The sequence below is a fragment of the Alnus glutinosa genome, chromosome 10 (assembly GCF_958979055.1).
Source record: "Alnus glutinosa chromosome 10, dhAlnGlut1.1, whole genome shotgun sequence".
Lineage (NCBI taxonomy): Eukaryota > Viridiplantae > Streptophyta > Magnoliopsida > Fagales > Betulaceae > Alnus > Alnus glutinosa.
In genome coordinates this window covers 18,842,805-18,865,837 of record NC_084895.1, presented here as the reverse complement: position 1 = coordinate 18,865,837, position 23,033 = coordinate 18,842,805, and the positions used below count along the sequence as shown (strand labels likewise).

The 23,033-nt window shown below is 33.9% G+C and overlaps 1 protein-coding gene across 1 annotated transcript; it reads right to left on the bottom strand.

Annotated features, from left to right (window-relative positions):
* Positions 1-5,929: 5,929 nt before the first annotated feature.
* Positions 5,930-7,087, bottom strand: LOC133880273 (protein PARALOG OF AIPP2-like). Its single transcript, XM_062319192.1, has 2 exons — positions 6,863-7,087; positions 5,930-6,403 (listed from the first exon to the last, which is right to left on the bottom strand). Exons 1-2 carry the CDS (start codon positions 6,958-6,960, stop codon positions 6,136-6,138), a joined length of 366 nt encoding a protein of 121 aa, XP_062175176.1. The 5' UTR covers positions 6,961-7,087; the 3' UTR covers positions 5,930-6,135.
* Positions 7,088-23,033: the final 15,946 nt, after the last annotated feature.

Genomic DNA, 23,033 nt, shown 5'->3' with positions numbered 1-23,033 from the left:
TGGATTGGTTGTGGCCAATTAGTGTAGTGGTTGTGTTTTGATGGCCTTGCAGTGTTGATGGCCAAACCTCATCTCGAGAGAGAGAGAGAGAGAAAAATAGCCCAAGGTGCTACCGTGAACTTTCATTTTGAAGACTCTATTGGAGTAGAAAAATGACCCATAATATCTAAATATAACTATTATGGGCTGTTTAAAGTGTCTGTACGTTGGACATGCTCTAATAATTCTAACCTTAGGAACTAAATCAAGAACTTTTGAACCCTCGGAGTGATTTGATAACATTCTATACCTTAGGGACTACTGGAACATTTTTACAAAAAATAAACACAAAAACATTTTAAAAAAACTTCATACAACTTTTTATACAAATATTTTGAAAACAAATCTCATTTTTTAGGTGTAGAGTAGCCCTTGTTATGTATACATAAAGTGATGGTCACTTCAACCCGCATATCTGGTAGAGCCAGCACGAGGCTACTAGATAAATTTGTGGTAGCTTTAGATGTGGCTACCTTCAGTCTAAGGGGACTGATCCTTGCACAACAGGTGCACAACTTACTTACATGAGTGGGATCCACCCAATTAGATGAGTGGTTGTGCATAATTGTTGTGCACCAAGCTTTTCCCTCTGTCTAAATGGCCGCCAAATCTGCATGGCAACTATTGGGAGACCAACATCAAATTTGCGCAACGATTTGCGCGACGATTTTCGCAATGTCAATCTATCTATCTACCATCCTTGTGGTCGCTATCAAATCTTAATAGCAGCCACCACAGGGCTACTATGTCTGGTATTTACCACAATGTTTGCCATGAGATTTGTGTGGCAGCCATTGTTGTGGTGTCAATTTGTCTAGCTGCCCTGTGGTGGCCATCAAATCTGCATAATAACCATAATAGGCCGTCAGATCTTTCTAGTAGCTACGGTCACGGGTGGAGCTAGCTTTTAGACTTTAAGGGTCAAATTAAAAAAAAAAAAAAAATTTAGTGGACGCCAAAACTAAAATAAAATAAATAAATAAAAATAAAATTAAGGGTAAAATTTAATATTTTTTTTTTAGAAAACCCTCCAAAGCTCTACCTAACTACCTCCTGGCCGCCGCCAAATTTGCCTGGTGGCTATCGTGGTGGCTGCTCAATTTATCGTGTAGCTTTCCTAGGGGTAGCAATCGCCACCCATAGAAACCAGCTCTAGCAGACTCAATTTTTTATTTTTTGTTCGTCTTGTTTTGTTATGTTTATTTTATTTTTTTGAAAACTCTTTTCTGTCTTTCGCTTTTCAATAACACTTCACATAACTTATCAAAAAAAAAAAAAAACACTTCACATAAATTTTCTTTTGTGAACCACATGGACAACACTTTTTAAAATGTGGCCCCTACAGGCCAATTCTCAATTTTTATTTTTTCCAAACTCTTTTCAAAACCCCAAAATGCTTTTAGAAACAATATTGCTATATCAAACCTATAATATTTCCGATCTAAGAATTAGCTTGAATGTAAAATAAGTATGAACTCAGTCCTAATCTTTGTAAATGGTGGATCATTTGTTGAGATTGCAAGCGTGTAGCAAAATGGATAGATTTGCGGGCGCCCATATATAGTGTGTGAGGTGAGAGAGCCCTCATAGATGCTTTGCAAAACAATATGCATAACCAAAATATAAGAAATAACAATGAAATATTCATTAGCACATCCATGCATTGGTGGGTGTTAGGAATACAGGAATATGATGACAATGTGAATGAGATAGTTCAAACACTTCATCAGGTAATATCCAGTATAATAACATATAAAGATATAACAAATGAAGAAAGGAGTGAGTAAGTAATTCTTTTCTCCGGCATTCCTTCGGCTACTTTTTTCCATCGTCCTTAAGCTCCAACAACCTTCCTATTGTCACTGCCTTAATTCGGCGGTTATCATCACCATTGTTTCGGCCACCGTTCTCCGATAATCAATCTCCATCTTCCGGTCATCCTAATTGGCATTGTCCTCCGGTTATCCTCTCCCCTCCCATAGCCGGCCGGCCATCATCCATCGTCTTCGATCACCACCATGTACAGTGGTTTACGGCCACTAGCAGATTCCACCCAAACTCACGATCAACTTTATCGTTTGTGCTGCGCTAGATTAGGGTTAGTTTGGCAAATCACTCAAACATTCTCTCTATTTTTTTTTTCACTTCTCCTAAAAAAAACATTTTAACTTTTTTACACTTTTTATATTACATCAATCATTTTTTATTATTATTTAAATAAAAAAACTCACTACAATACAAAACTTTTTCACTTTTCTATAAAACATTCTCAAATTTTATATCACATCAATCACTTCTTACTACACAACACACAAATATTTCATAATACAATTACTTACCAAACAAGCCCTTAATTATTGCTCATCTAAGCTTACATCAAGTTTTTTACTCCTACCCCACATAATCATTATCTGCTTCATCAACAGTTCTAAACAACGAGCTCACACTCAACTTTTGATGCTTGTCGCACCAGATCTCATTCAGTTTAAAAAAAAAAAAAAAAAAAAATCAATTCTTTTTCTCTCTAAATTCAACGTTTAGTTTGAGGGGAGGAAGAATGTTAGAATATTTTTCATATTCAAATATTTTCCATATTAGACTATTTTCCATCTTAAGCCTTGATTATTTTTTTTTAAAATTTTTTTTTATAGCTAGGTATATAATCAATTACTACCTTGTTTATTGAACCTTAATTCCTCTATAAATACAGCTCATACAATTTCAATTCATATAGTTCAATGTACCAAGATGTGGTCCTAACTCCTAATTCTTGTCTACATCCACTCTTTCTTACATTTTATATATTTTATCACAAATTTCTAAAGTAATTATTGTAATCACCACCATCGTCGTCTTTCCCAGTCATACATAATGCATGTAATAATTTTAAAATCCATGTAAAACCAACAAGCTAGTTTGAACATGATAATAGTCTGTATATATAATATAATCATCTTTTAGAAATCCAAGTAAAAAGTAAAAAGTAAGAAACATGTTTCAATTAAATAATGGTCGTGATCTTCTTTCCCCATCATCACTGACATCATGGGTACTATGCCATAGATTGCGAGTGCTATGAGTTGACGTTTTCAATGCTAATGGCATCCAAGTGTCACAGCAAATGCAAGTCCACGTGTCCCACAGCAGCTAGTCCTCAAGATGTATTATATATGGTAGTTAATCGTTAATTTGCGACACAGAACCTCACATCCAATCATGTCTGCCTGTAAGTACTCGAAATTGATGGACTTTGCTTAGACTAATTTCTATTAAAAACAAAAAGTAGCAAATTCGAGGAAAAATTAATTCAATTGCTTAATTAAAGCATAAGTAAAGGAACTTCTTTCTATTTTATCTGGAAAGCATGTATAGAAGACATCTGGACCAATTAAAAAGTTCCAAGAACAAAAAACAATGGTGGTAATGAAGATGAAGAAGAAGGGTACATCAAAGTGGAAACTTCATGAAAGTTTTTCAAAGCTGAAATTAAAATTCTAGCTAGCTCGACTCCATTATTGCTTCCAATGATGCCTGTTATTACGTGAAAATTCAGAGGGTCTATATATACTCCCCATGCATGTCTTCACCACCGTAACAGCTTTAATATATATATAACTTTAGCTCGAGCTCGCTAATGACCGGAACAGTCGCTCATCAAATGCGCTGATTCAAATCTTGTTAGTCTCTATCATTCATCTCTTATTTAAATTAAATATTTTGTGGGTTGTGTTTCACATATTAAGAAGAAGCGTTAGAATATTAATTGTATTATTAAATCAAACAATTTTACTACCAATTTAAATTTTTAAAATAATTTGTGATTTAACAAGCCATATATATATATATATATATAGAGAGAGAGAGAGAGAGAGAGGGGAAAGAGTAGCCTTATGTAAGCAATCGAAGAACTTCTTTTAGTGGAGATCGAAACACAAGGAAATTTTATATTAGTAAAAGAAGTATATAATAAACGACTTCCATCAAGATTTATGCTATTGTTAAATAGGATCTTCATATCACCCAATATCAGAGTTCTAGAGCATTAACTTTATATAGAGAGAACTTTAGAGATGATGAAAACAAGATGAATTAAGGGGAATTAATTAAGGTAAACACGTGATAATTAATAATGTTATTGCATGTGTTGATCTTTATTAGATCCTGTAATGGGAGGTTGCTTGTAAATTGGACAATGAAAGGTGGAGGGTACATATATGAAACCAAAGCAAACAAACCATGTGACTCATCTTGATGGTAGTTTAGAAAGAAAGGAAAGTTGTGCCAGATGAAGGAAACTGCTATTGGCCAGGTCATCATGTGTTTTTTAAAGCCAGTTTCCTTCATCTTCAAATTAGGTCACATGAAGGCCAGATGGACAAGCTTATATATGGAGAGAGAGAGAGAGAGAGAGAGAGAGAGAGAGAGAGAGAGCGTATTGAAGAAAAAATAACGTTAAAATCTACATTTTTATCGATCCCACAATTATCACGTAGTACTACGTACGTGAGAGATATTGGGAAAGAATATCGCATATTAAGGAAAGAGTAATTCTAAAAACTACATGTTTATCTTATAATACGTACTGACCACGTGATGTTGATTGGATTAGTCATCACTAAAAAATGAAAAATACAGCATATGGTTAGACGTTAGAATTGTCACATGCATCAACATCCATCAACGTAAAATATATAGTTATGAGATAAAAAGATGGTATAATTAATTAAAAATAAAAATAAAAATATTGCATAAGAAAAAAAAGATCTGGGTAGATTGAGGTGATGGCCTTATTATAGACCCGACGAGAAGAAGGGCTTTGTTTTTTTTTGAACACAGTGCCTTCTTGTTCTTCATTTCTGAGAAGGGCTTTGTTGGTTTCTCATAAATGGCCAAACAGCCACAGTAGAGAAGCCTTGTCACCTTGTGTACTTCCGTGAGACATTTCACCAACTATGGGTCAACACAGTACATGCACGTAACAAGAGAGAAAAATATCGCAAATTCATGACCAAAATGAATGGCCTAGCTGCAAGCAATAACACCCACTTAATTAACTCTCTCTCTCTCTCTCTCTCGTTTAAAGCACTTACACTTCCCAATATTTTTTAATTTTTAATTTCTTTACTATTGGATTAAAATATCTTCAAAGCAATTAAATATTGGTAAAAGTAATTTTCGTATCCCCTAAATATTAAAGACTTATTTTGTTTCTTCTTGTCTTTGTGCGCTCGTCTATATCCGTGTGATTTTCCCTTTTTTCCCCACTTCCCATTTGACAATAATAGAGGGCCTAGCAATTAAAGGCCCTTCAATGAATCTGTAAAAGTTATCAGGCTTCAGGTACTATGAATTCTTTGGCCGAAAGGCACTCCAATGCATTCAATTCTCCTTAAGAGAGACTCAACATATATAGCGTACATCGATCAGGTGCAACTCCCCCCTAGAACCCTGTCTGTTGGGACAGATACCAACACTCCACAAATCTTCCGTATGATACGTTAATCAAACCACGTATCCGTCAATTCCAATAGATTTTTTTTTTTTTTTTTTTTTTTCGACCGCCGTATAATTGAGATAATATGACAATAAAAATCAAATTTTAAATTGATTAAGGTTAGCTTGTAAAACGTCATTCCGGATATATTACAGTATACTAAATAAATAAGATTTTTCTATCTTAATATACCTATCAAACAGTTTTTCAGTCGAGTTTTTATGGTATTGATAGCTTGCGTGTAAACATGTTTTAATTGGATGATCAGTTAACCATTTGATGCACGAAACCTACTTCATACATGGATCATGCACCTGCAATCACCCCTATAATTAGTTATACAAACAAATTTAGAATTAATTAACAGCTAGAAATGCTTGAGATCGATGGATCCGATTAAGAAAGTTAATTACATATATTATTTTATTAACAACTTAATTACTGAAACCCATAGCACAAACAAAACTCCTTCATAATCTCAAAAACAACACTCAGAAACGACGACTTATATAATTAACATTTGCTACTATGAACACAAGGATTTTTGACCCAAAAGTCTTTGCTTTTACTGTTTTTTTTTTTTTTTGAATTGATGATCATGATCAACACATTACATCCTTGAGAAGCTTGTACCTGCGGGTCGCCGTCCGCGGGGAAGGCGTCGGACTCTTTCCCTTCTCGGCGCTCTCTTCGCGATCATGCTGCTTGATTTTGTCGCCGGAGTACTCCGACCGGTTCGTGACTCCGACGTCGTTTACAGCCGCGGATTTCTTTGAAGAGCTGCCTTGCCTTGTGTTCCTCTCATCGCTTTGGCACCAATCGCACAGTTCAATCGGCTCCGCTTGTTCGCTGTAGTAGTTACTACAATACCTGTGAAATCAACAAAAGAATAACCATAATTAATCCACTCGTAAACTATAATTAGAAACATGTCGCGGAAAAGATCGACCAGAATTACGATAATTAAGACAGAACATTCGCACAAAATAAAACCAAAATTTACGTGATTTTCTGCGAGAAAAGACACATGGGTTTGATAGAGATCATATAATAGCAGGACTAAGCCTGTTAATATCATGATAAACATGCTCATGGAGTCATTATGATGCTGATGATGGTATTGGTATAGCTATGTAACATGCCATATCATGAAACATGATAATTATATGGTGGTTGGCTGAGGTGGGTGCCTATAGAAGATGATGGGAGAGATAGGGATATATATAGGAGATGCATCACATATATAAAAACATGATGGCATATAAGCCTATGAATGATTATGGTGATGATGATGATGATGATGATGATGGGTTAAAGCCATAAACATACGAGTGTTGGAAGCGGTTCCGACATTTGTTGCAGCGGAAGAGCTTGTCGGGGAAGCCCACGTCGCCACACATGCAGCAGACAGTCTGGAGATCCACCATCTGCTCGAAGCTTGAATTGCTGAGACAGAGAGAATGTGAAAGAGAAACCCAACAACAGAGAGATAACTACAAAAGAGAAAGAGAGGCACAGAGAAAGAGAGAGAGAGAGAGAGACTTATAAAGAGGATTAAATGGTTTCGAGTCGGTGTCTAATTCTATATATATATAATTAAATATTTTATTTATTTATTATTTGTTTAATTCTATTTAGTACACTGAAAATACAAATTAAGATGACATGTCAATGCTTTAGATCAGTAAAGACTTGTAAAAAAAAAAAAAATTGATTTTCACTATGAGAGTGTGTTTAAAACTGCGATTTCGAAGACAAAAAAATACGATTTTAAACCAAATGACAGAAAATGAATCATTTCGGAATTACATTTTAAAAAAATTGCTATTTAAAAACACAAAAATTATTTTTTAAAATCACAAGCAAGTGTGTTTTTTTTTTTAAAACGCATAATTTTAAAAACTAGCATACGATTTCAAAGATCAAACTGTAATTTTTTCAAGTGCTTAACTGCGTTTATAAAAATTAATTTTTTAATTTCCACATTTTAAAATCATAATTTTTAAAATCATAAAACTAAATCTACCCAAATAGCATTTCTCTTATTATTTATATATATGTTTATAGATTTTATATATATATATATACAGGTAGACCACAGGTTGCTTGCAGTCGTTTTCAGTTAGGGTAGGCACATAGAGAGAGAACCTTAACATCAATGTGGATAAAATGACAGTTGTGTCCTGGGCTCGGCACTCTTAATTTCATTTCTCGCCTGTACTTTCCATCTTTTGCCCTTTTTCTTGTCCTGCCCTTCCCATGTAGTGATCTGATCCCCTGGTATCACCAATTCACCATGTACCACGCACCCTCCCTAAGATCGAATCTATTTTATCCTTCACATTCAATTTAACGGTGGATATATTATTAGATATAATAAAATAAAAATTTATTTAAAAAAATAGATAATTATGATGAAATTAATGTTAATTAATAAGTTATTTAATTTTACAGCTTATGAATAGACTAAGTTAATGAGATTTTTTTTTTTCTACAAAGAATTGATTAGAGAAACAATTTAGTCAATGTTTTTTTAATAAAACGCATATGTAAAAGATGACATAAAGGGTATCAATTAATAAATCCCCTACACATAAGTTGACCACAAAGACTTTGTAATTCTGTTCCCACCTTCCCTCTCCTTTGTCTTGATTAGAAGAAAAAATATAATAATAAAAAATAAAATAAAATTGACCAGAAAGACTTTTAGAATTAACAAATTAAAAGAAGAAAAAACTCTAAAATGCTTCACCTCCATAAAGGAGATTGAAGACTAATTACTTATATGGTCATTAGGTTTTGGTTTTTCTAGATTTGTAGGCCTATTTACACACTAATTTTTACTACAATACTAAGTTTATAGAACTTAATATAAGTCGGATCAGAATTTCTTACAATTCTTACTGCAATAAATTTCTTTAAACTCAACCACTGTTTTAATATTAAATAGTAAATATTTGATCGGTAATTATTACTTTGTTAATTACTATGAATATTCTAAGAATTTTAGACCATACCAACATATTGGATAACTTTTTATTCTTTTTTTTGAACCAAACATATTGGATAACTTACGATGGCTTTATTTTAAGTGTATTGTTAGACCATACCAACATATTCAAAGTCTGTGAGAATTTCGGGATCTAATCTATTCTGTTGGAAGGAGACGTTTGGGAGATGGTTCTTACTCTGAAAAACGGAGGTGAATCGTTATGAAGGTATAGGAGTATAATTGTAGATGCCCAAACTCTCCTAATAACGTTTCCGTCATGATCTGTCAATTTTTTAAAGAGAGACAGGAATGGCCCTGCGCATAAGCTTGCAAAACTGGTTATATATCTAAGGGGCTGCATCAGGTTTGGATTGAGTCCTACCCTCATTGTATTGCGTCAACTGTACTTGCTGAGCAAGCTGAGCAAGAGCTAGCCCATAATTTTTGATATATAAATTTGAGTTAATTCCTTTCAAAAAAGAAAAAAGTGGGTTGTTAGGGTATTATAATTTTTATTACAAGTTCTCTTATAAATTAACGTTGTAGTACATAATTAATGAAATAATTAAATAAAAAATTTGAATTGTCAATTTAATTAATTGATAATACGGTTGATTTGTAAATTATATACTCTTATCATTTCATCAATTATAAATTGTCACATCAATTTTTTTTTTTTAAAAAAAATCATAATAAAAACTATAATGTCCGAAGCATTTTACTTATTTTAACTAGTTGAACCTCCGCCTCTTAAGGTTTTATAAACGAGTAATATTAGAAATTACATTTTATTTTATAATTATCTTACAATATTAATATGACAATTTCAACCGATTAATATTAAAAATAAACAAACAAATCAAGATTTGGTAATAGGAATTTTGCATTAGAGTTCAGGAGAGTAAGTACACGCGTCAGTTAGAGAGAGTGGGTTTCGGACTTTTAGGGGTTTATAAAAAGGTTAAAAGGTAAAGTGAAAAAGTCTTAAAAAGGAAACAAACGGTCAACTTCGTATCTGCTGTTGTAGTCTTGTCCTGACTCGTCATATGAGAGGGGATATAGTTGTCATTAAATTACTTCCAATAGATAATCCAGGAATGTTTTACAACCACAAAGTACACTATTCTCTCAGTAGGCTTTGGACAAAAAGTCTACAACGCTACGTTTAAGACCACAAGGAATCGATTAATTAATTAAAAAAAAAAAAAAGACCAGAAGGAAGCCTCACGAATACGCCGCGGTGCTTCTCAGCTCTACATGCATATGCAGCGGATCAATGATCTCCACCGTTTATAAGTTACATTACTATCCTTCTTAATTCTTTAGAATATTTTTTATAGTAAAATTCTCAAAATATTAATCATTATCATTTTTTTTTTGATTAAATGATTCATTTTTAATCATCTCGGCATCTATTATATATAAAATATTTTAAATCTATTATAATAATAAATACTCAATTAAATTTAAAATAATAATTACGAGTTTATAAAATTTATTTAGTGTTATCGTATAACATATGTTCTTACGTCATTTAAAATTTTAAATATTATGATATACCAAACACATCAATAGATATAAGAAATAAAAAAAAAATGCTAATTAACTTTAAAATAAATCACCTTTACTTCACTTGAAACAACAAGGTGTTAGCATAATATAAATGAAATGCTAATTTAATAATATAAATAAACAGCGAAATGATTTGATTATATAAATACTTCCGGTCATACTTTGCTCAAACGAATATGATGAAATATTGTTAGCAAAAATCAGAAATTCTGAAAAAAGAAATTTTAGAGAAGTTTATGCCTACTGATGGAGTACATATATTGTTTATTTATAGGTTAGATTATAAACCCCTTCATTCAAAAACTGAATAGTGATGACTGATTTTTCTTCTCCCATCAAAGAAAAAAAACAACACACTATTAGGAAATTGATTCACATGATCCCCTACGATCAGATGGTTAATGGAATAAGTCATATCAAAATTATTAATGTGTTATTAGGGACATATATTGAATTTCTAGCATGAGGATTTTATTCCTCCAACTATTAAGGTAAAATTGATAGGATTGAGAGATGAATTATATAATGATTCAGAGAAAGTAAAATGACTAGTTAAATTATAATTGAAGTTATCTAAAATCGCTTATAAGGTTTAGTCTAACATAATAAAAAAAATCAATGTAAAACTTAACACTTTTAAGTTTCAGACATTTTTTGCATCATGAAAATTGATGCTTTATCTGGCGGTCGAGATTTATTTGGGCTACGCAAGCATGGTGTGCAACATTATATATTGATTATGATGGAGCTGATAAGCACTATAAGGGGCCGACCTTAATTTTTTTATTTATTTATTTATTTTTTAATATAAAAAAAAATGTTTTAAAGAGTTTTCATGGGTAAAAAGGCGATCTTCTTGGTCCTCCACTCAAAGCGAAATCTTCCTTCCTATTTGTTCTTTTGGAAATAAATTGCAATTTTATAAGAATTGTTTACATTTGTTTTCTTTGTCAAAACCACTGCTTAAAAGTGTATTGAAGTGATTAGTAAAAGTGGGGGGATTAATTTAATAGACACGTTAGGGAAACAATGCTAGTCAACTCTAATAAAATGTTATTTTAATTATTTTAAAATTATAAATTCAAGATATGGTCCCCTATATGTCTCTATACTTGGTCCAAAAGAAATCAATTTATATCAATTCCATAGATAAGCCAATCCCATTTTTGTCTTTAGCTTGAGTTGTCATAATTTGGGTTTGAATAAATTACATTTTACCACTTTAAATCATCATATTTGTTGTAATGTCCTTACTAAAATCTCAATCTCATTGATAGATCCTTAATCTAAAGAATGGTTATAATGTGCTCGAAAGAAAGAAAAAGAAAAAGAAGAATAGGTAGAGCCTTTTATGGAGTAATTCTACACGTCATATTCATGTCCCTGTAATAATGACGTGGCTTTTAAAATCACCATTGGACTTGTGATTGATCATTATTAAATTATGATCAAATGGTAATTTTAAAAGTCTAACCATTATAGAGGGACAAAAAAAAAACATGGGTATAAATAATAGATCTTTAATTACATTATTATTTCTTAATTTAAAAATGAATATTCCCTAACTAGATGGCATGCATGGATAGTAAATATTATGGTCATATTATAGTGACGGGATTGGCTGACCTATAGTTGAGTTAGTTCCCATTTCTCCCATTTTTGGCATAGATTTTGCCACGTAAACTAAATGAAATCTTATGGTTCAAAATAATATAGAAAATTTTAATCCAGCCACATTAACTCCCATGCTCCTTCATGATTCACACCCTTCTTCCTCCTCCACGCTCAACTCAGATCACCATAGTCATCGTCGCCATTAGCACTGTCGCCGCCATTGACCACCATAGACTCTAGCTCTCCTTCCCAAAACGTCAACGTCCTCAAGCTTTACTCGTTCTCCATATCCAATGCTTCTATCACCACCGACACCACCTTCAATTTTATCTCTTTCACATGTACATTCGCCTCACATTCCCACAACCTCCCGACCCCATAAACCCTAGAACCACAAAACCCTCAAATCCACATAATTCCGCCTCCTTGACTCCGTCATGCACTCGCACCCAATTTGACGGCTCAAGTTCCTTCTTGTCCTCCTCCACACAGTTCACAATGTCCATGAGCATAAGTTTGGCCTTGAGATTCATGACGCAATGTGGGTGGTTGTTAGATATGGACATGTAGGACGCGTTGAGAGCTCACCGGTCAAGCTATTGAAGAAGCAGTTCTCCTGGCGGTAGGTGTGGAAGTGGAATGGGGTCCGAACATTGATTATGCAACAATGGGCCACCACGTTTGGAAGTCGCAACTTAACCTCCACATCCATGAATCAATCAATTTGGTTTTTTAACAGGGATGATAAATATAAGACTATATAAGTCAACTAGAATTAAACTTATTTAATTAAATTGATCAGACATTTTAATCTAACCTGCTAATTTTGTGTAAAGTTCATGGATTGTATCAAAATCGCATGTCGGGTCCGGATCGTGTTGAGACATGGGTATAAGACTATATAGGTGAACCTTAACCTGACATATTTAATGAAACAATGTTAAATCCTCAACTTCATATAGCCCGAAAATTACATATTGGGTTCGTATCAAGCTTGCGAGTCATGTAAAAGATTTACGGTCCTAAAAAAAACAAAGATGAAATATGGGTTTGGGTGTCATAAATAGAAAGAATGATGTACCATAAAAAAACCTTTTCGAATATCAGTATGGCAATTATAATCTTCAAATTATGTTTGCCAAAACTAGTTAACTTTCACGGAGGATGGTTAGAGACTTGAACTAGCAGCATATCAAGGAACTAGCCAGAGTCGGAGGGAGGGGATGGCAGGTATTGGCCATGACCCTCCCCTTCTTTTGAAAATTTATTTACTGTAGTATGCAAATAGCTAAATTTATATATTTTGGTCAAAGTGATGAGCAACAACTCAAGTCTTTCATTATCAAAACTAGGCATGAGTAATAGCCTACATGAATAACGTAAAAGAGTTAAAAATCTTACATCTAAATATATTTTTTATTTATGCTTTGGCCACCCAATTTTAATATATTTCTTATTCTTACTTTGCCCCCTTCCAATGAAATTTTTTTTATGACTCCGTCCGTGCAACAAGCAAATGACATATTTTGTAGTTTAGACTTGATGGCTGCTTTATGAGTATTTATGGTTTGTCTTGAAAATGCTCGAGATTAATTATTTATGAAATTAAGAGAAGGCGTATATATCTTCACTTTAGAAGCTTGTTAACCCCTCTTTTATTTGTAAAGTTAAACAACTATAATAAAATTAAACTACAATTGATTTAACATGGTATTAGAGTAAAGATTATGAGTTTAAATTTTGAGTTCCATTCACTTCAATTTCAGTTAAATATTTCACGTGCCGGGCTTCCATTGTTGAGGGAAAGTTTGAATCCACACGTGAGTAGAAGTATTAAAATATTAACTATTCCTTTCCATGGGTCTAATCCGCAAACCAAACGAGGCCTTAATGTTTTTACAATACACGAGACTTCTATTTACATGAGTATTAGGTTAGATAAGTATGATAATCAAATCAAATGTTGATTTGATTAACATCCAATCCAATTACTATCAAATCTTACAATAAATTATAATAAATATTTGAAATCAAATTTCTTATGAAGAATTTCAGTTAAGGGTACCGAACTTTCATTATTTTTTAAAGCAGATACCTGAACTTCAAACTATCTCAATTTAGGTATTCATTTTTTGGAAAGTCTTAATTAGAGGTCATCCGTTAGGATTTTCCGTTAAATCCTATTAAAATTTTCAAAATATCCCTCATTTTTTTCTTAGGAAAAAAAAAAAGAAAAAAGAAATTGCTAGGATTTCGGTGTTGGTTATAATTTAACAGAATTTACAAAAATACCTATGCCTGAATCTTTGAAAATATTTATAATTTTTTTTTGTTTTTAAAAAAAAAGCACAGATATTTTAAAAATTTTGATAGGATTTAATTAAAAATTTTAATAAATGGCTCCTAATTGAGACTTTCTGAAAAATTAATACCCTAAATTGAGACAGTTTGAATTTCAAATATCTTTCTTTCAAAAAAGGTAAAAGTTCGATACTCTTTATCTCCAATTTCTTAATATACTCTAAATGAATTTAAGATAATGACACTTCCTTATTTTTGGTAAGTGTGTCGGCACAATGCACTAAATCCAGACGTATGAAATTGCATTTTCTTCATTGTGTTTTTTTCTTAGGGAAGATTGACAGCAACGTTTCATGCATGCAGATGGGTGGTGAATTAAAAGCACGTGGGATAATAGTGGGGCAGATAGTTGATAGTGATCGTAGCAATGGAGATTGAAGCCGATGGAGGCGTAGTTGGCATGGGTTGGCAAAGCTACCGGCCGTTTGCTTAATTTGTGGGGGCTGGGAACTGGGGTTTGATTATTAATTAACGGCTAATTAATTAAAGTGTAAACTAATTTGGCTAAGATTGCTAACTAACTAACTCCGTTATGATTACTTCATTCCGTTAAGATATTACTTTCCTAATGATTTAGTTACTTTGTCATTGTAATGGTAATCATTCAAAGGGAGGATGATCTGAGAATCATTATTATGTTATCATTCTTGCTAATGATATCAACAAAAAGAAAGTCTAAGTCATGAACAATTCTATATATATATATATATATATCTGTCTCAAAGAATTGGAGCTATGATTGCTTCCACAAAAGAAAAAGAAAAAGAAAAAGAAAGAAAATGTGAATTTTTTCCCAAAGAAATAAAAGATTTCGTTTTTATTTTTTATTCTTTTTTAAAAAATAATATACCACACAAAGTATATACAAGCAATTAGCTGGCTCCAAGTACAACAACAAGAAGGCAGCGAAACTATAATTGGCTAATCAGCATCAATCTAAAGGTCATTAGATGATTCGGCCACTCTCAAGCCCAATAGAAGGGGTAGCCAAGTAACTCTCGAGTGGCCAACTCTATTTGACTAAAATGGGAAGTAGTTTGGCCACTCTTAAAATGGTCATGGGAGTGGCCGAAATCACCTTCAAATGGCTAGGGGTAATTCGGACACCTATCAATTTATTATTATTATTTTTTTTTGGCTATTTTGGTGTGATTTGGTCACCCCCAAATATTGTTGAAGGGGGTGGCCGAACCACTTATGCCTAGTTGTGGGTAGTTTCGGCCACTCTCATTGTCATTTGGAGAGGTGAGCGAACCACCCCTGAATAGCCAGAGGGGTGTTTCGGCCACTTCCCTCATCATCAGCTACCATGTGTTGCAAGCCTTTGGTCAAACAGGACACCCTGTGCGAGACGATTTGATCCAGGATTATTTTGAAGTCCTTTTCGATCCCGATTCTTAATGCTTGACTTTTTAGCTACAAAACATTATTTTATTATTATTTCTCAATATTCTTCTATTGTTCTTTTTTGAACTATTTCTGAGTGTCACATCTCTCCCCCTTATTAGAATTTCGTCCTCAAAATTCACAACTTTAATCGTATTTAAATAATGGGAGGTATTGGTTAACGTAGTCCTTAGGAGAATCTTCGAACTCATGCGCCGTTGGTTTTTGTGGGATCTCATTACAACCATTCTCCAGTACTGGATTTACCTCGTCATCCCCGCAGAGAGCATCTCATTCCTCGTTATCAGCTAATTGCGCAGCTAGGAGGAATTGGAAGTCCCCGTTATCCATGTCTAGATCTTCCTCGTCCAGATAAAGTACTGGCCGGTATCATGTATACCCCCGTCTTTTAATACAAGACGTAAGTAGAAAATATGCATTTTTCATGTGACGCTACTTCTTACTAAAATTATCACAGTAGAAAACTTTCAAGTATAAATTTTTTCTTTTTATTTTGACACCATGATCTGATAACTTATAAAACATGCGAGAGCTTCAATTTCATAATATGTCTTTACATCAATTGAATGTTATTGTTACATATATAAACATACCACATGCGGCATTTGTACGTATCTAATGTGTATGATAAGAAGAAACCCCAAATTGAAACCCAAGATGCCCTAAGAAGCTCTCTAATGCTTTGGTCAACTTCACAAGTAAATAATTATTGCTTTTTCCGAGGTTAGGGAAAAGACTCGAAAGATTTTTAAATTTAACAAAAACATCCTTAGATTACCCTCTCTCTCTCTCTCCCTGTCTCTAGAACTTTTCTCAGAGAGAGAGACTTTGCAGCTTGCTTCGCCGGTGGGGGGAGGCTTCACGTCTCCCCCCTGGCGCTGGTCTTCCCCTAGCCTCCTCGGGCTAGGGCGGTTTTTGTCATCCCACTGGTTTCCAGTGGTGAATGTTTTGTTTTTCCCAGCCCCAGGGTTGTGGAGCTATGCTTCCTCCCGGATGTAGATCCAGTGAGGATGGTGTTTTTCTTTTCTTTTGTTGTTTTGTTGTTGTTGGAGCAAACAGAAAAAGTCTCAAACTCTTGCTTGTGAGTATGGCAGATGTTGGTAGGTACTCGGTGAAGATGTGCTTTTGCCAGATCTGTAAGCCTTGGCTGGATATCTGTCGACAGGAGCTTTTCTTTCGTGGTCGCCGGCCTCTTCTAGCTTCGGTTGTCACTCGACGGATCTGCGTGGTTCTCTCCTGTGCAGCGCGTGGCCAGCATGCGCCGGGGAGTGTCCCCCCTGGGTTAGCGCGTGAGGGCCACCGCTTGCTTTTCCGGCTTCGTTTCGTGCCGATCTAGTCTTCTGGAGGTCGCTCGATGGCGGGAAGGGTTCCCGGTTTCGGTGCGTGTTCAACATACCCTGTGATCCGGTCGTGGTTCTCATGGTGCTGATTGTTTGGTTTTTTTCTGTTTGTATTTGTAAATTCTTGTTCTTTACTCACAGTCTACCACTTGGTAGCTGCTTTAAGACAGGATTCTCCTGTCTTTGTGGATGGAATTTCTTCAATTTCATTCACTACCCTCACCTACGGGCACTGTTGTAACCTTCAGGTGTTGCTCCTTTGCTGCTTTGTTAGTGTTTTCGTTATGAGGCTTTGCCTTATTGTATTCCCCTTTGGGGTTTCAATTCATCAATGAAGGTTCTGGAGCTTTGTTCAAAAAAAAAAAAAACAAAAACAAAAACATCCTTAACCACTAGCACCTATGCTATAGTTTTTTTTTTACATAATCTAAGCCAAATCCTTAGCTATCATTGCTTCTAGCTAATCATAGTTGACTTTGATTCCCTTAAATCATTCTATCTATAAAATTTTTAACTGTCTTACTTATGAGCACAAAAAATTTTATATAGCTGCCATAACATCTTCTCCTTAATCTTAAAGAAATTTTTTTTTTTTTTTTTTTTTTTTTTTAACAAATAACATCTTTCTCATTAAAAGATGACCATTACAGTCTAGAGACCAAAAGGTCTATATAAGAAGCTAACAAAAGAAATAAAAAAAAAAAGGCAATTCCTCAACCCAACAATAATATAAACCTTTTGAGGAAGCCTTTCTAGCTAGAACATGAGCCACTACATTTGCTTCTCTACAACAATGACTTCATTTACAAACAGAAAAACATGAAACTTTTTGCTTAATAGCCTCTATAAAGTGCCCGATTCTGTTAAGAGAAAAATCTGGAGTACACAATCCTTTAATGATTTGCAGAGAATCACCCTCACTTTCAACAATAATCATCGCTATTAAATTTTTAGCCATGTTTTTATTTTATTTTTATTTTTTATTAAAACATAGAAAAGGGGAAGGGGATCACATTTTTAGCCATGTTACACATCATTCTTCATCACATCTCCCAACCATTCTTTTTGCTATTTTAACGTTGGATTCACTTATTTACTGTACAGAGATCGATGAAAGTCGGGTTGAAGAATGATTTAATTTTATCATTTCTCTACATTTTTACAGTTATTTTAGAGTTACCTGTATTTTTTTTTTTTGTAGATATTATTAGAATTTAATGTCCTTAGCCGGCCATAGGTTTCTCATTGCGGCCAAATCCCCCAATAATCTCCAACCGTAACATTCTCAACAACAACCTTCTCATTGATATTTCACAGTATTTTTATAATTTCAGTTGTTGTTGTTTTTTTTTTTTTTTTCTTCCCTAAATCAACATACATATAGTGGTCAAACCCTAAGTGGTTTTCTAGATTTCTAAGTCTATATATATACAACCTATATCCTTCAATTCACTTGCAAATCGTTTCATTTTCTCTCAGCTCGTTGTTACTTTCATATTTCTAGGTCCTCCCAATCCCAAATTATCCTGGCCCATTTTTTTTTTTTTTTTTTTATATATATATAAAAAAATATTTGAGGTACTATAATTTTTATTACAATTTTTTTACAAACGCTACCAAAAAAATTGGAATTATGGACGGTTTTAGAAACCATCTAGAAAAAAACTTTTATGGACGTTTTTTTTTTGAAACCGTCAGTAAAAAAATAAATATGGACAGTTTACTAGAATCGTCCTTAAAAACACAAACGGTTTGAATAAAACCGTTCGGAATTATAAAATTCCAGACAGTTTTTTTTTTTCAAACCATCTATAAATAAATAGATGGTTTTAAACAAACTGTCTGGAATTTTTTAATTCCGGACGGTTTTTTTAAAACCGTCTATAACCTAGTTCTAAAATTAGCTAAGATCGTGGATATATCCAGAAACTTCAAACGTACCCTTTCTCTCTCTCTCTCTCTCTCACCCGGCCGGCAACCCTCTTCCTCCCCTTCCCCGGCGCTCTCTCTCACTCAGTCTGGCACTCTCTCTCCCTCTCCCCTCTCTCTCTCTAGCTCAATACTCCGTATGGCTCTCTCTGTTTATCTCTCTCTAGCTCGTACTCCGCCCGGCCCCTCTCTCTGTCGTCAGATCAATCACCTTCTCCGACGATGCCCCGACGCGTCCCAGCTAGCCCGAGAGCCACACCCCCAACGTACACTGGCCGATGCCCGATGTAAAGGTTATTTTTAATTTTTTTCCTCACTTTTTTGCAATTTTTTTTTTCCTTTTAAGTTTGTAATTGGGTTGATGATTTTCATATTATGGACTTTAATTTGTGTGTATTTTTTTTTTTTCCGTTTTAATTTTTATAATATTTGATTATTTGGGCCCAAATCGTCCATAACCAATTCCAGACAGTTTAAGCCCAAACCGTCCATAAACAGTTACGGACAGTTTGAGAAAACCGTCCATAATAGGTTATGGACGGTTTGGGCGAAACTGTCCGCAACCCGGATTACTGATCCATTCTCCTGGACGCTTTGAAACATAATTAATAAAACAATTAAGAATGCATAGTTGACAATTCAGTGTCGTTAATTTGTAAGAAAATTTATAGTAAAAGTTAAAGTACCCTAGTAGCACCTTCTTTTTTCAAATTTTTTTCTTTCTTTCATATATATATATATATATATATATATATATATATATATATATATATATATATATATATATATATATATATATATTAAAGTAGTAGTAGTTTTGTTTCTTTTACCCTTTCTCTACAAGAGTCATGTTTCACAATCAACCCCTCTTCGATCAATATCTTAAATCTCCCTCACTTCAAAAAGTAAAAAAGAAAAAATCTTAAATCTCCTCCCCCCCCTTTAATTTTCATCCTTCTATTTCTTTTCAAGAGCTAAGTCTCTAAAGTTGAGACTATCTTTATCTATCTTTCTCAGTAAGTTTCATCGATCTTCTTTATGTTAGAGAATTAGGTTCGAACAATAAGAACTTTTTGCTTTTCGTTTCATCTTTTGTTACTTTTCTTTTGATCCACAAAGTATTCATGATCAAATTTCTCAACACATTACAATTGCAGCAAAGCTTTTCAATTTTAGCAACAAAGTTGGGCGTGCTAGATACATTTGATTCTCTAGGCTGATCAATTTTAGTGACAGTTTTTCAACACCAGCAACGTTTTCTCTTAGACTGAAAAATTCGAACACCCTAATAATAGGACATCCTCATATGCATTATATCGATCTCCATTACTTGGAGATCGGGTAGATAGATATGATTTGATTCTCTAGGATTTATCTCAATAAAATATGTTAGGTTTTGAATTGTTTTATTATCAAAATCTACCTTATGGATTATCATAATCGTTTAAGTCATGTCAATAAACTCTTTATTTAAAAAATCGTACAAAGACATTAGTTTGGGTGTGGTTGAGGGGAGAAAGAAAGCAAAAAATAATGATAATAAAAGGATAAAGCTAGCAAAAGAAAGTGATAGAAAAAGAGGAAGTTTGGGAAAGCTACATGGATCCATTGATATGTCCACATCTCAAATTTGTTCTGATTCTCAAAAAACGTTTAAATTGTAGTTGTCATGACTCAAAAACACATCATCGTAAGTCCGGATATCTCTTATTTTATTAGCAACCTAGTTAATGTAAGCATTAAGATATTTGTAAGATTTTGGTAAAAAGTATCACCTATCCACATCAATTATGACAAAATAAAGATTGCTTAATTACTTCCTCCAATGCGAACTACTGTAAGATTGTCACATCAATCCAACTTAATTTATGTTAATTAATTGATAAATAATGGTGGGAAATAGAGCTGTATTCGAGCCGAACTTGTGGTTGTTGGATTCGGCTCGAGTACCTAGAATAAGGGCTCGAGCCGAGTTTCGGAGGAGTATTCGAATTGGGCTTGTTAAGAGCCTCCAATCGAGCTCAAGCTCGATTGGAGTCTTATAATAATTTTTATTTTAAAAAATATATATAATAAAATTTAATACAATTTTAACTTTGATCTATATTTTACATTCTAAATGGAGCGTTTGTAGTATTACATATATTATGTTTACTCAGTTAATATTTATACACTATAATTATATAATCTTATATTTATACATATATATTAATAAATATGATTACTATATATATACATAGACACACAAGCGACCTAACGATTTGAGCTGAACGAGTCGAGTCGAACTTATACAAGCCGAGTTTATGAGCTTTGTCCGAGTCGAGCCGAATTTATACGAGTATGTCTCATTTAATATACGAGCGAATTATTGTATTCACGAACAACTCATTTATTTTTCGAACCGAAACTGAATTGAATTTAAGTGAGCTAAGTCGAACCAAATTCACGAGTAGCTAGGCTCATCTAACACCCCTAGTGGGGAATAATCAACAATGGAGCCAAAAGATTTTTCTAATGGCAGACTATATGTCTAATATAATAATGTGAGAAATATTAATTAATACTCTACTGGTGAGACAGAAAATGCCACAAAATTCTTTAATTCTAGCTATCTACTTGGTTGTACAGGTATGAAATTGCTGTATGCTATGTGTAAATATATGTGACCAATTGAATATATTTGATTATCATTGCATTTGGAAACAGAAATGCATGTTTTTATTGTCATAAACATTATATTCACAAAATTCTTACATTCTTTGAAAGTGTGTATTTGGTTACTCAAAATTAGTAGTATAGAAATGGAATGATATTTATAAAAATAACATGATCTTGAAATAGTGGTTGAGTTTATTAACCCTTCCAAGTGGAGTCGTTTTCAAAACAACTCAAGTTAGTGCCAATTTGTTAAAACGATCCTAACAAAAACGGCGCAAAAAAGCTGATTTTTTGCGCTGCTATCCTCAAATGCAACTTGTATTATTTTGTAGATGGTTAAAGCGGACACTCCTCAATCTCACATCCACAATAAAGTTAGTGTGAATTATCCCCCTTTTTCTTTTTCTCTTTTTTTGTTTTGTTTACACCCCATTCTATCCCGCCCCAAGAGATATGCAACAAGAATAATGCTATATACTATATTTATATTTCACAATGTTGATGAGTGAAATGTAAAGAGTTTGGTTTGTATAGGCTAAAAAAATAATCAGAGTTCTTTCCCAAATCTTACAATCTTCAATGTTTACTGTTGTCCGAGAAAAGCCAAACTCAAAAGTATAGTCTTTTGGAGGGCTAAAGAAAGTATATATAGGTTAAAAACACCAGTGTTTTTAGTAGGGACAAGAAAGGATGACATCAACTAGGTGAAAATTTGAGGTTAGCCAGACAAAGGCATAGAGAGATTGGTGAGCACAAACCTTAAAGTGAGGGAGGGCGAGTGGGTTGGAAAAAGGTATATATAATAAAATCCAAAGGGCACGGCAGTACGTACGTTAACCACACGCAAATGTTTCCCAAAGGAAAGACATTTCCCAATTCCCACCACAAAACTCTCATTATTTTCCTGACCCCTAGAACCGTGGATCAATACTGGGGCAGCAAAGATCCGACCACAATTTCAGATTTTGGGACACTATGTCATGTGAATTCATCGCGAAATTAACGGGATAGAATTAAAAGATTAAGTAATTTTATGAGAATGATTAGAATTATTTTTGTTTGTATTCTCACAAATTTTATGTAGATTTTAAAATTATTATTGAATCTGTCTTTCATCCACACGTCAAAGACCTGGCCTATAAGCTATTTCTAGGGGTGAGCAGGACCGATCAACCCGCCTTAACCCATTGAAATTGCCCCGCCCCTCTTTTTGATACAAACCGTGTTCTTCATGTGGTTCAGGGGCGCATTTTCATTTTCACCGGGTGGGACATTTGAAAAATACCAGGAACCCGCACTGCAAGATTAAGAAAAAAAAAAATACCTAAAGGAAATAAGCCCCCCCCCCCCCCCCCTCTCATTTTTCTTTCTTTCTTTTCTTACACTTCCAATCTTTTAGAGACTTCCACACACTTAACCCTAGTGCCGATCTTCAATTTTTCTCCTCTTTTCTGCCGATGGCACTATGGCAGGCCAGCTCCCTCCTAGATCTTGATCATTCCCATCTTTGATTCTTCATTGGCTTCGCCGGTCCTGTGGCCTGTGGGGACGTCATGAACATGCGGTTTCAAGATCGGGAAGATCGGCTTCAAGACCTTCAGTTGTGGCTCCCCAATTGCATCCTCGT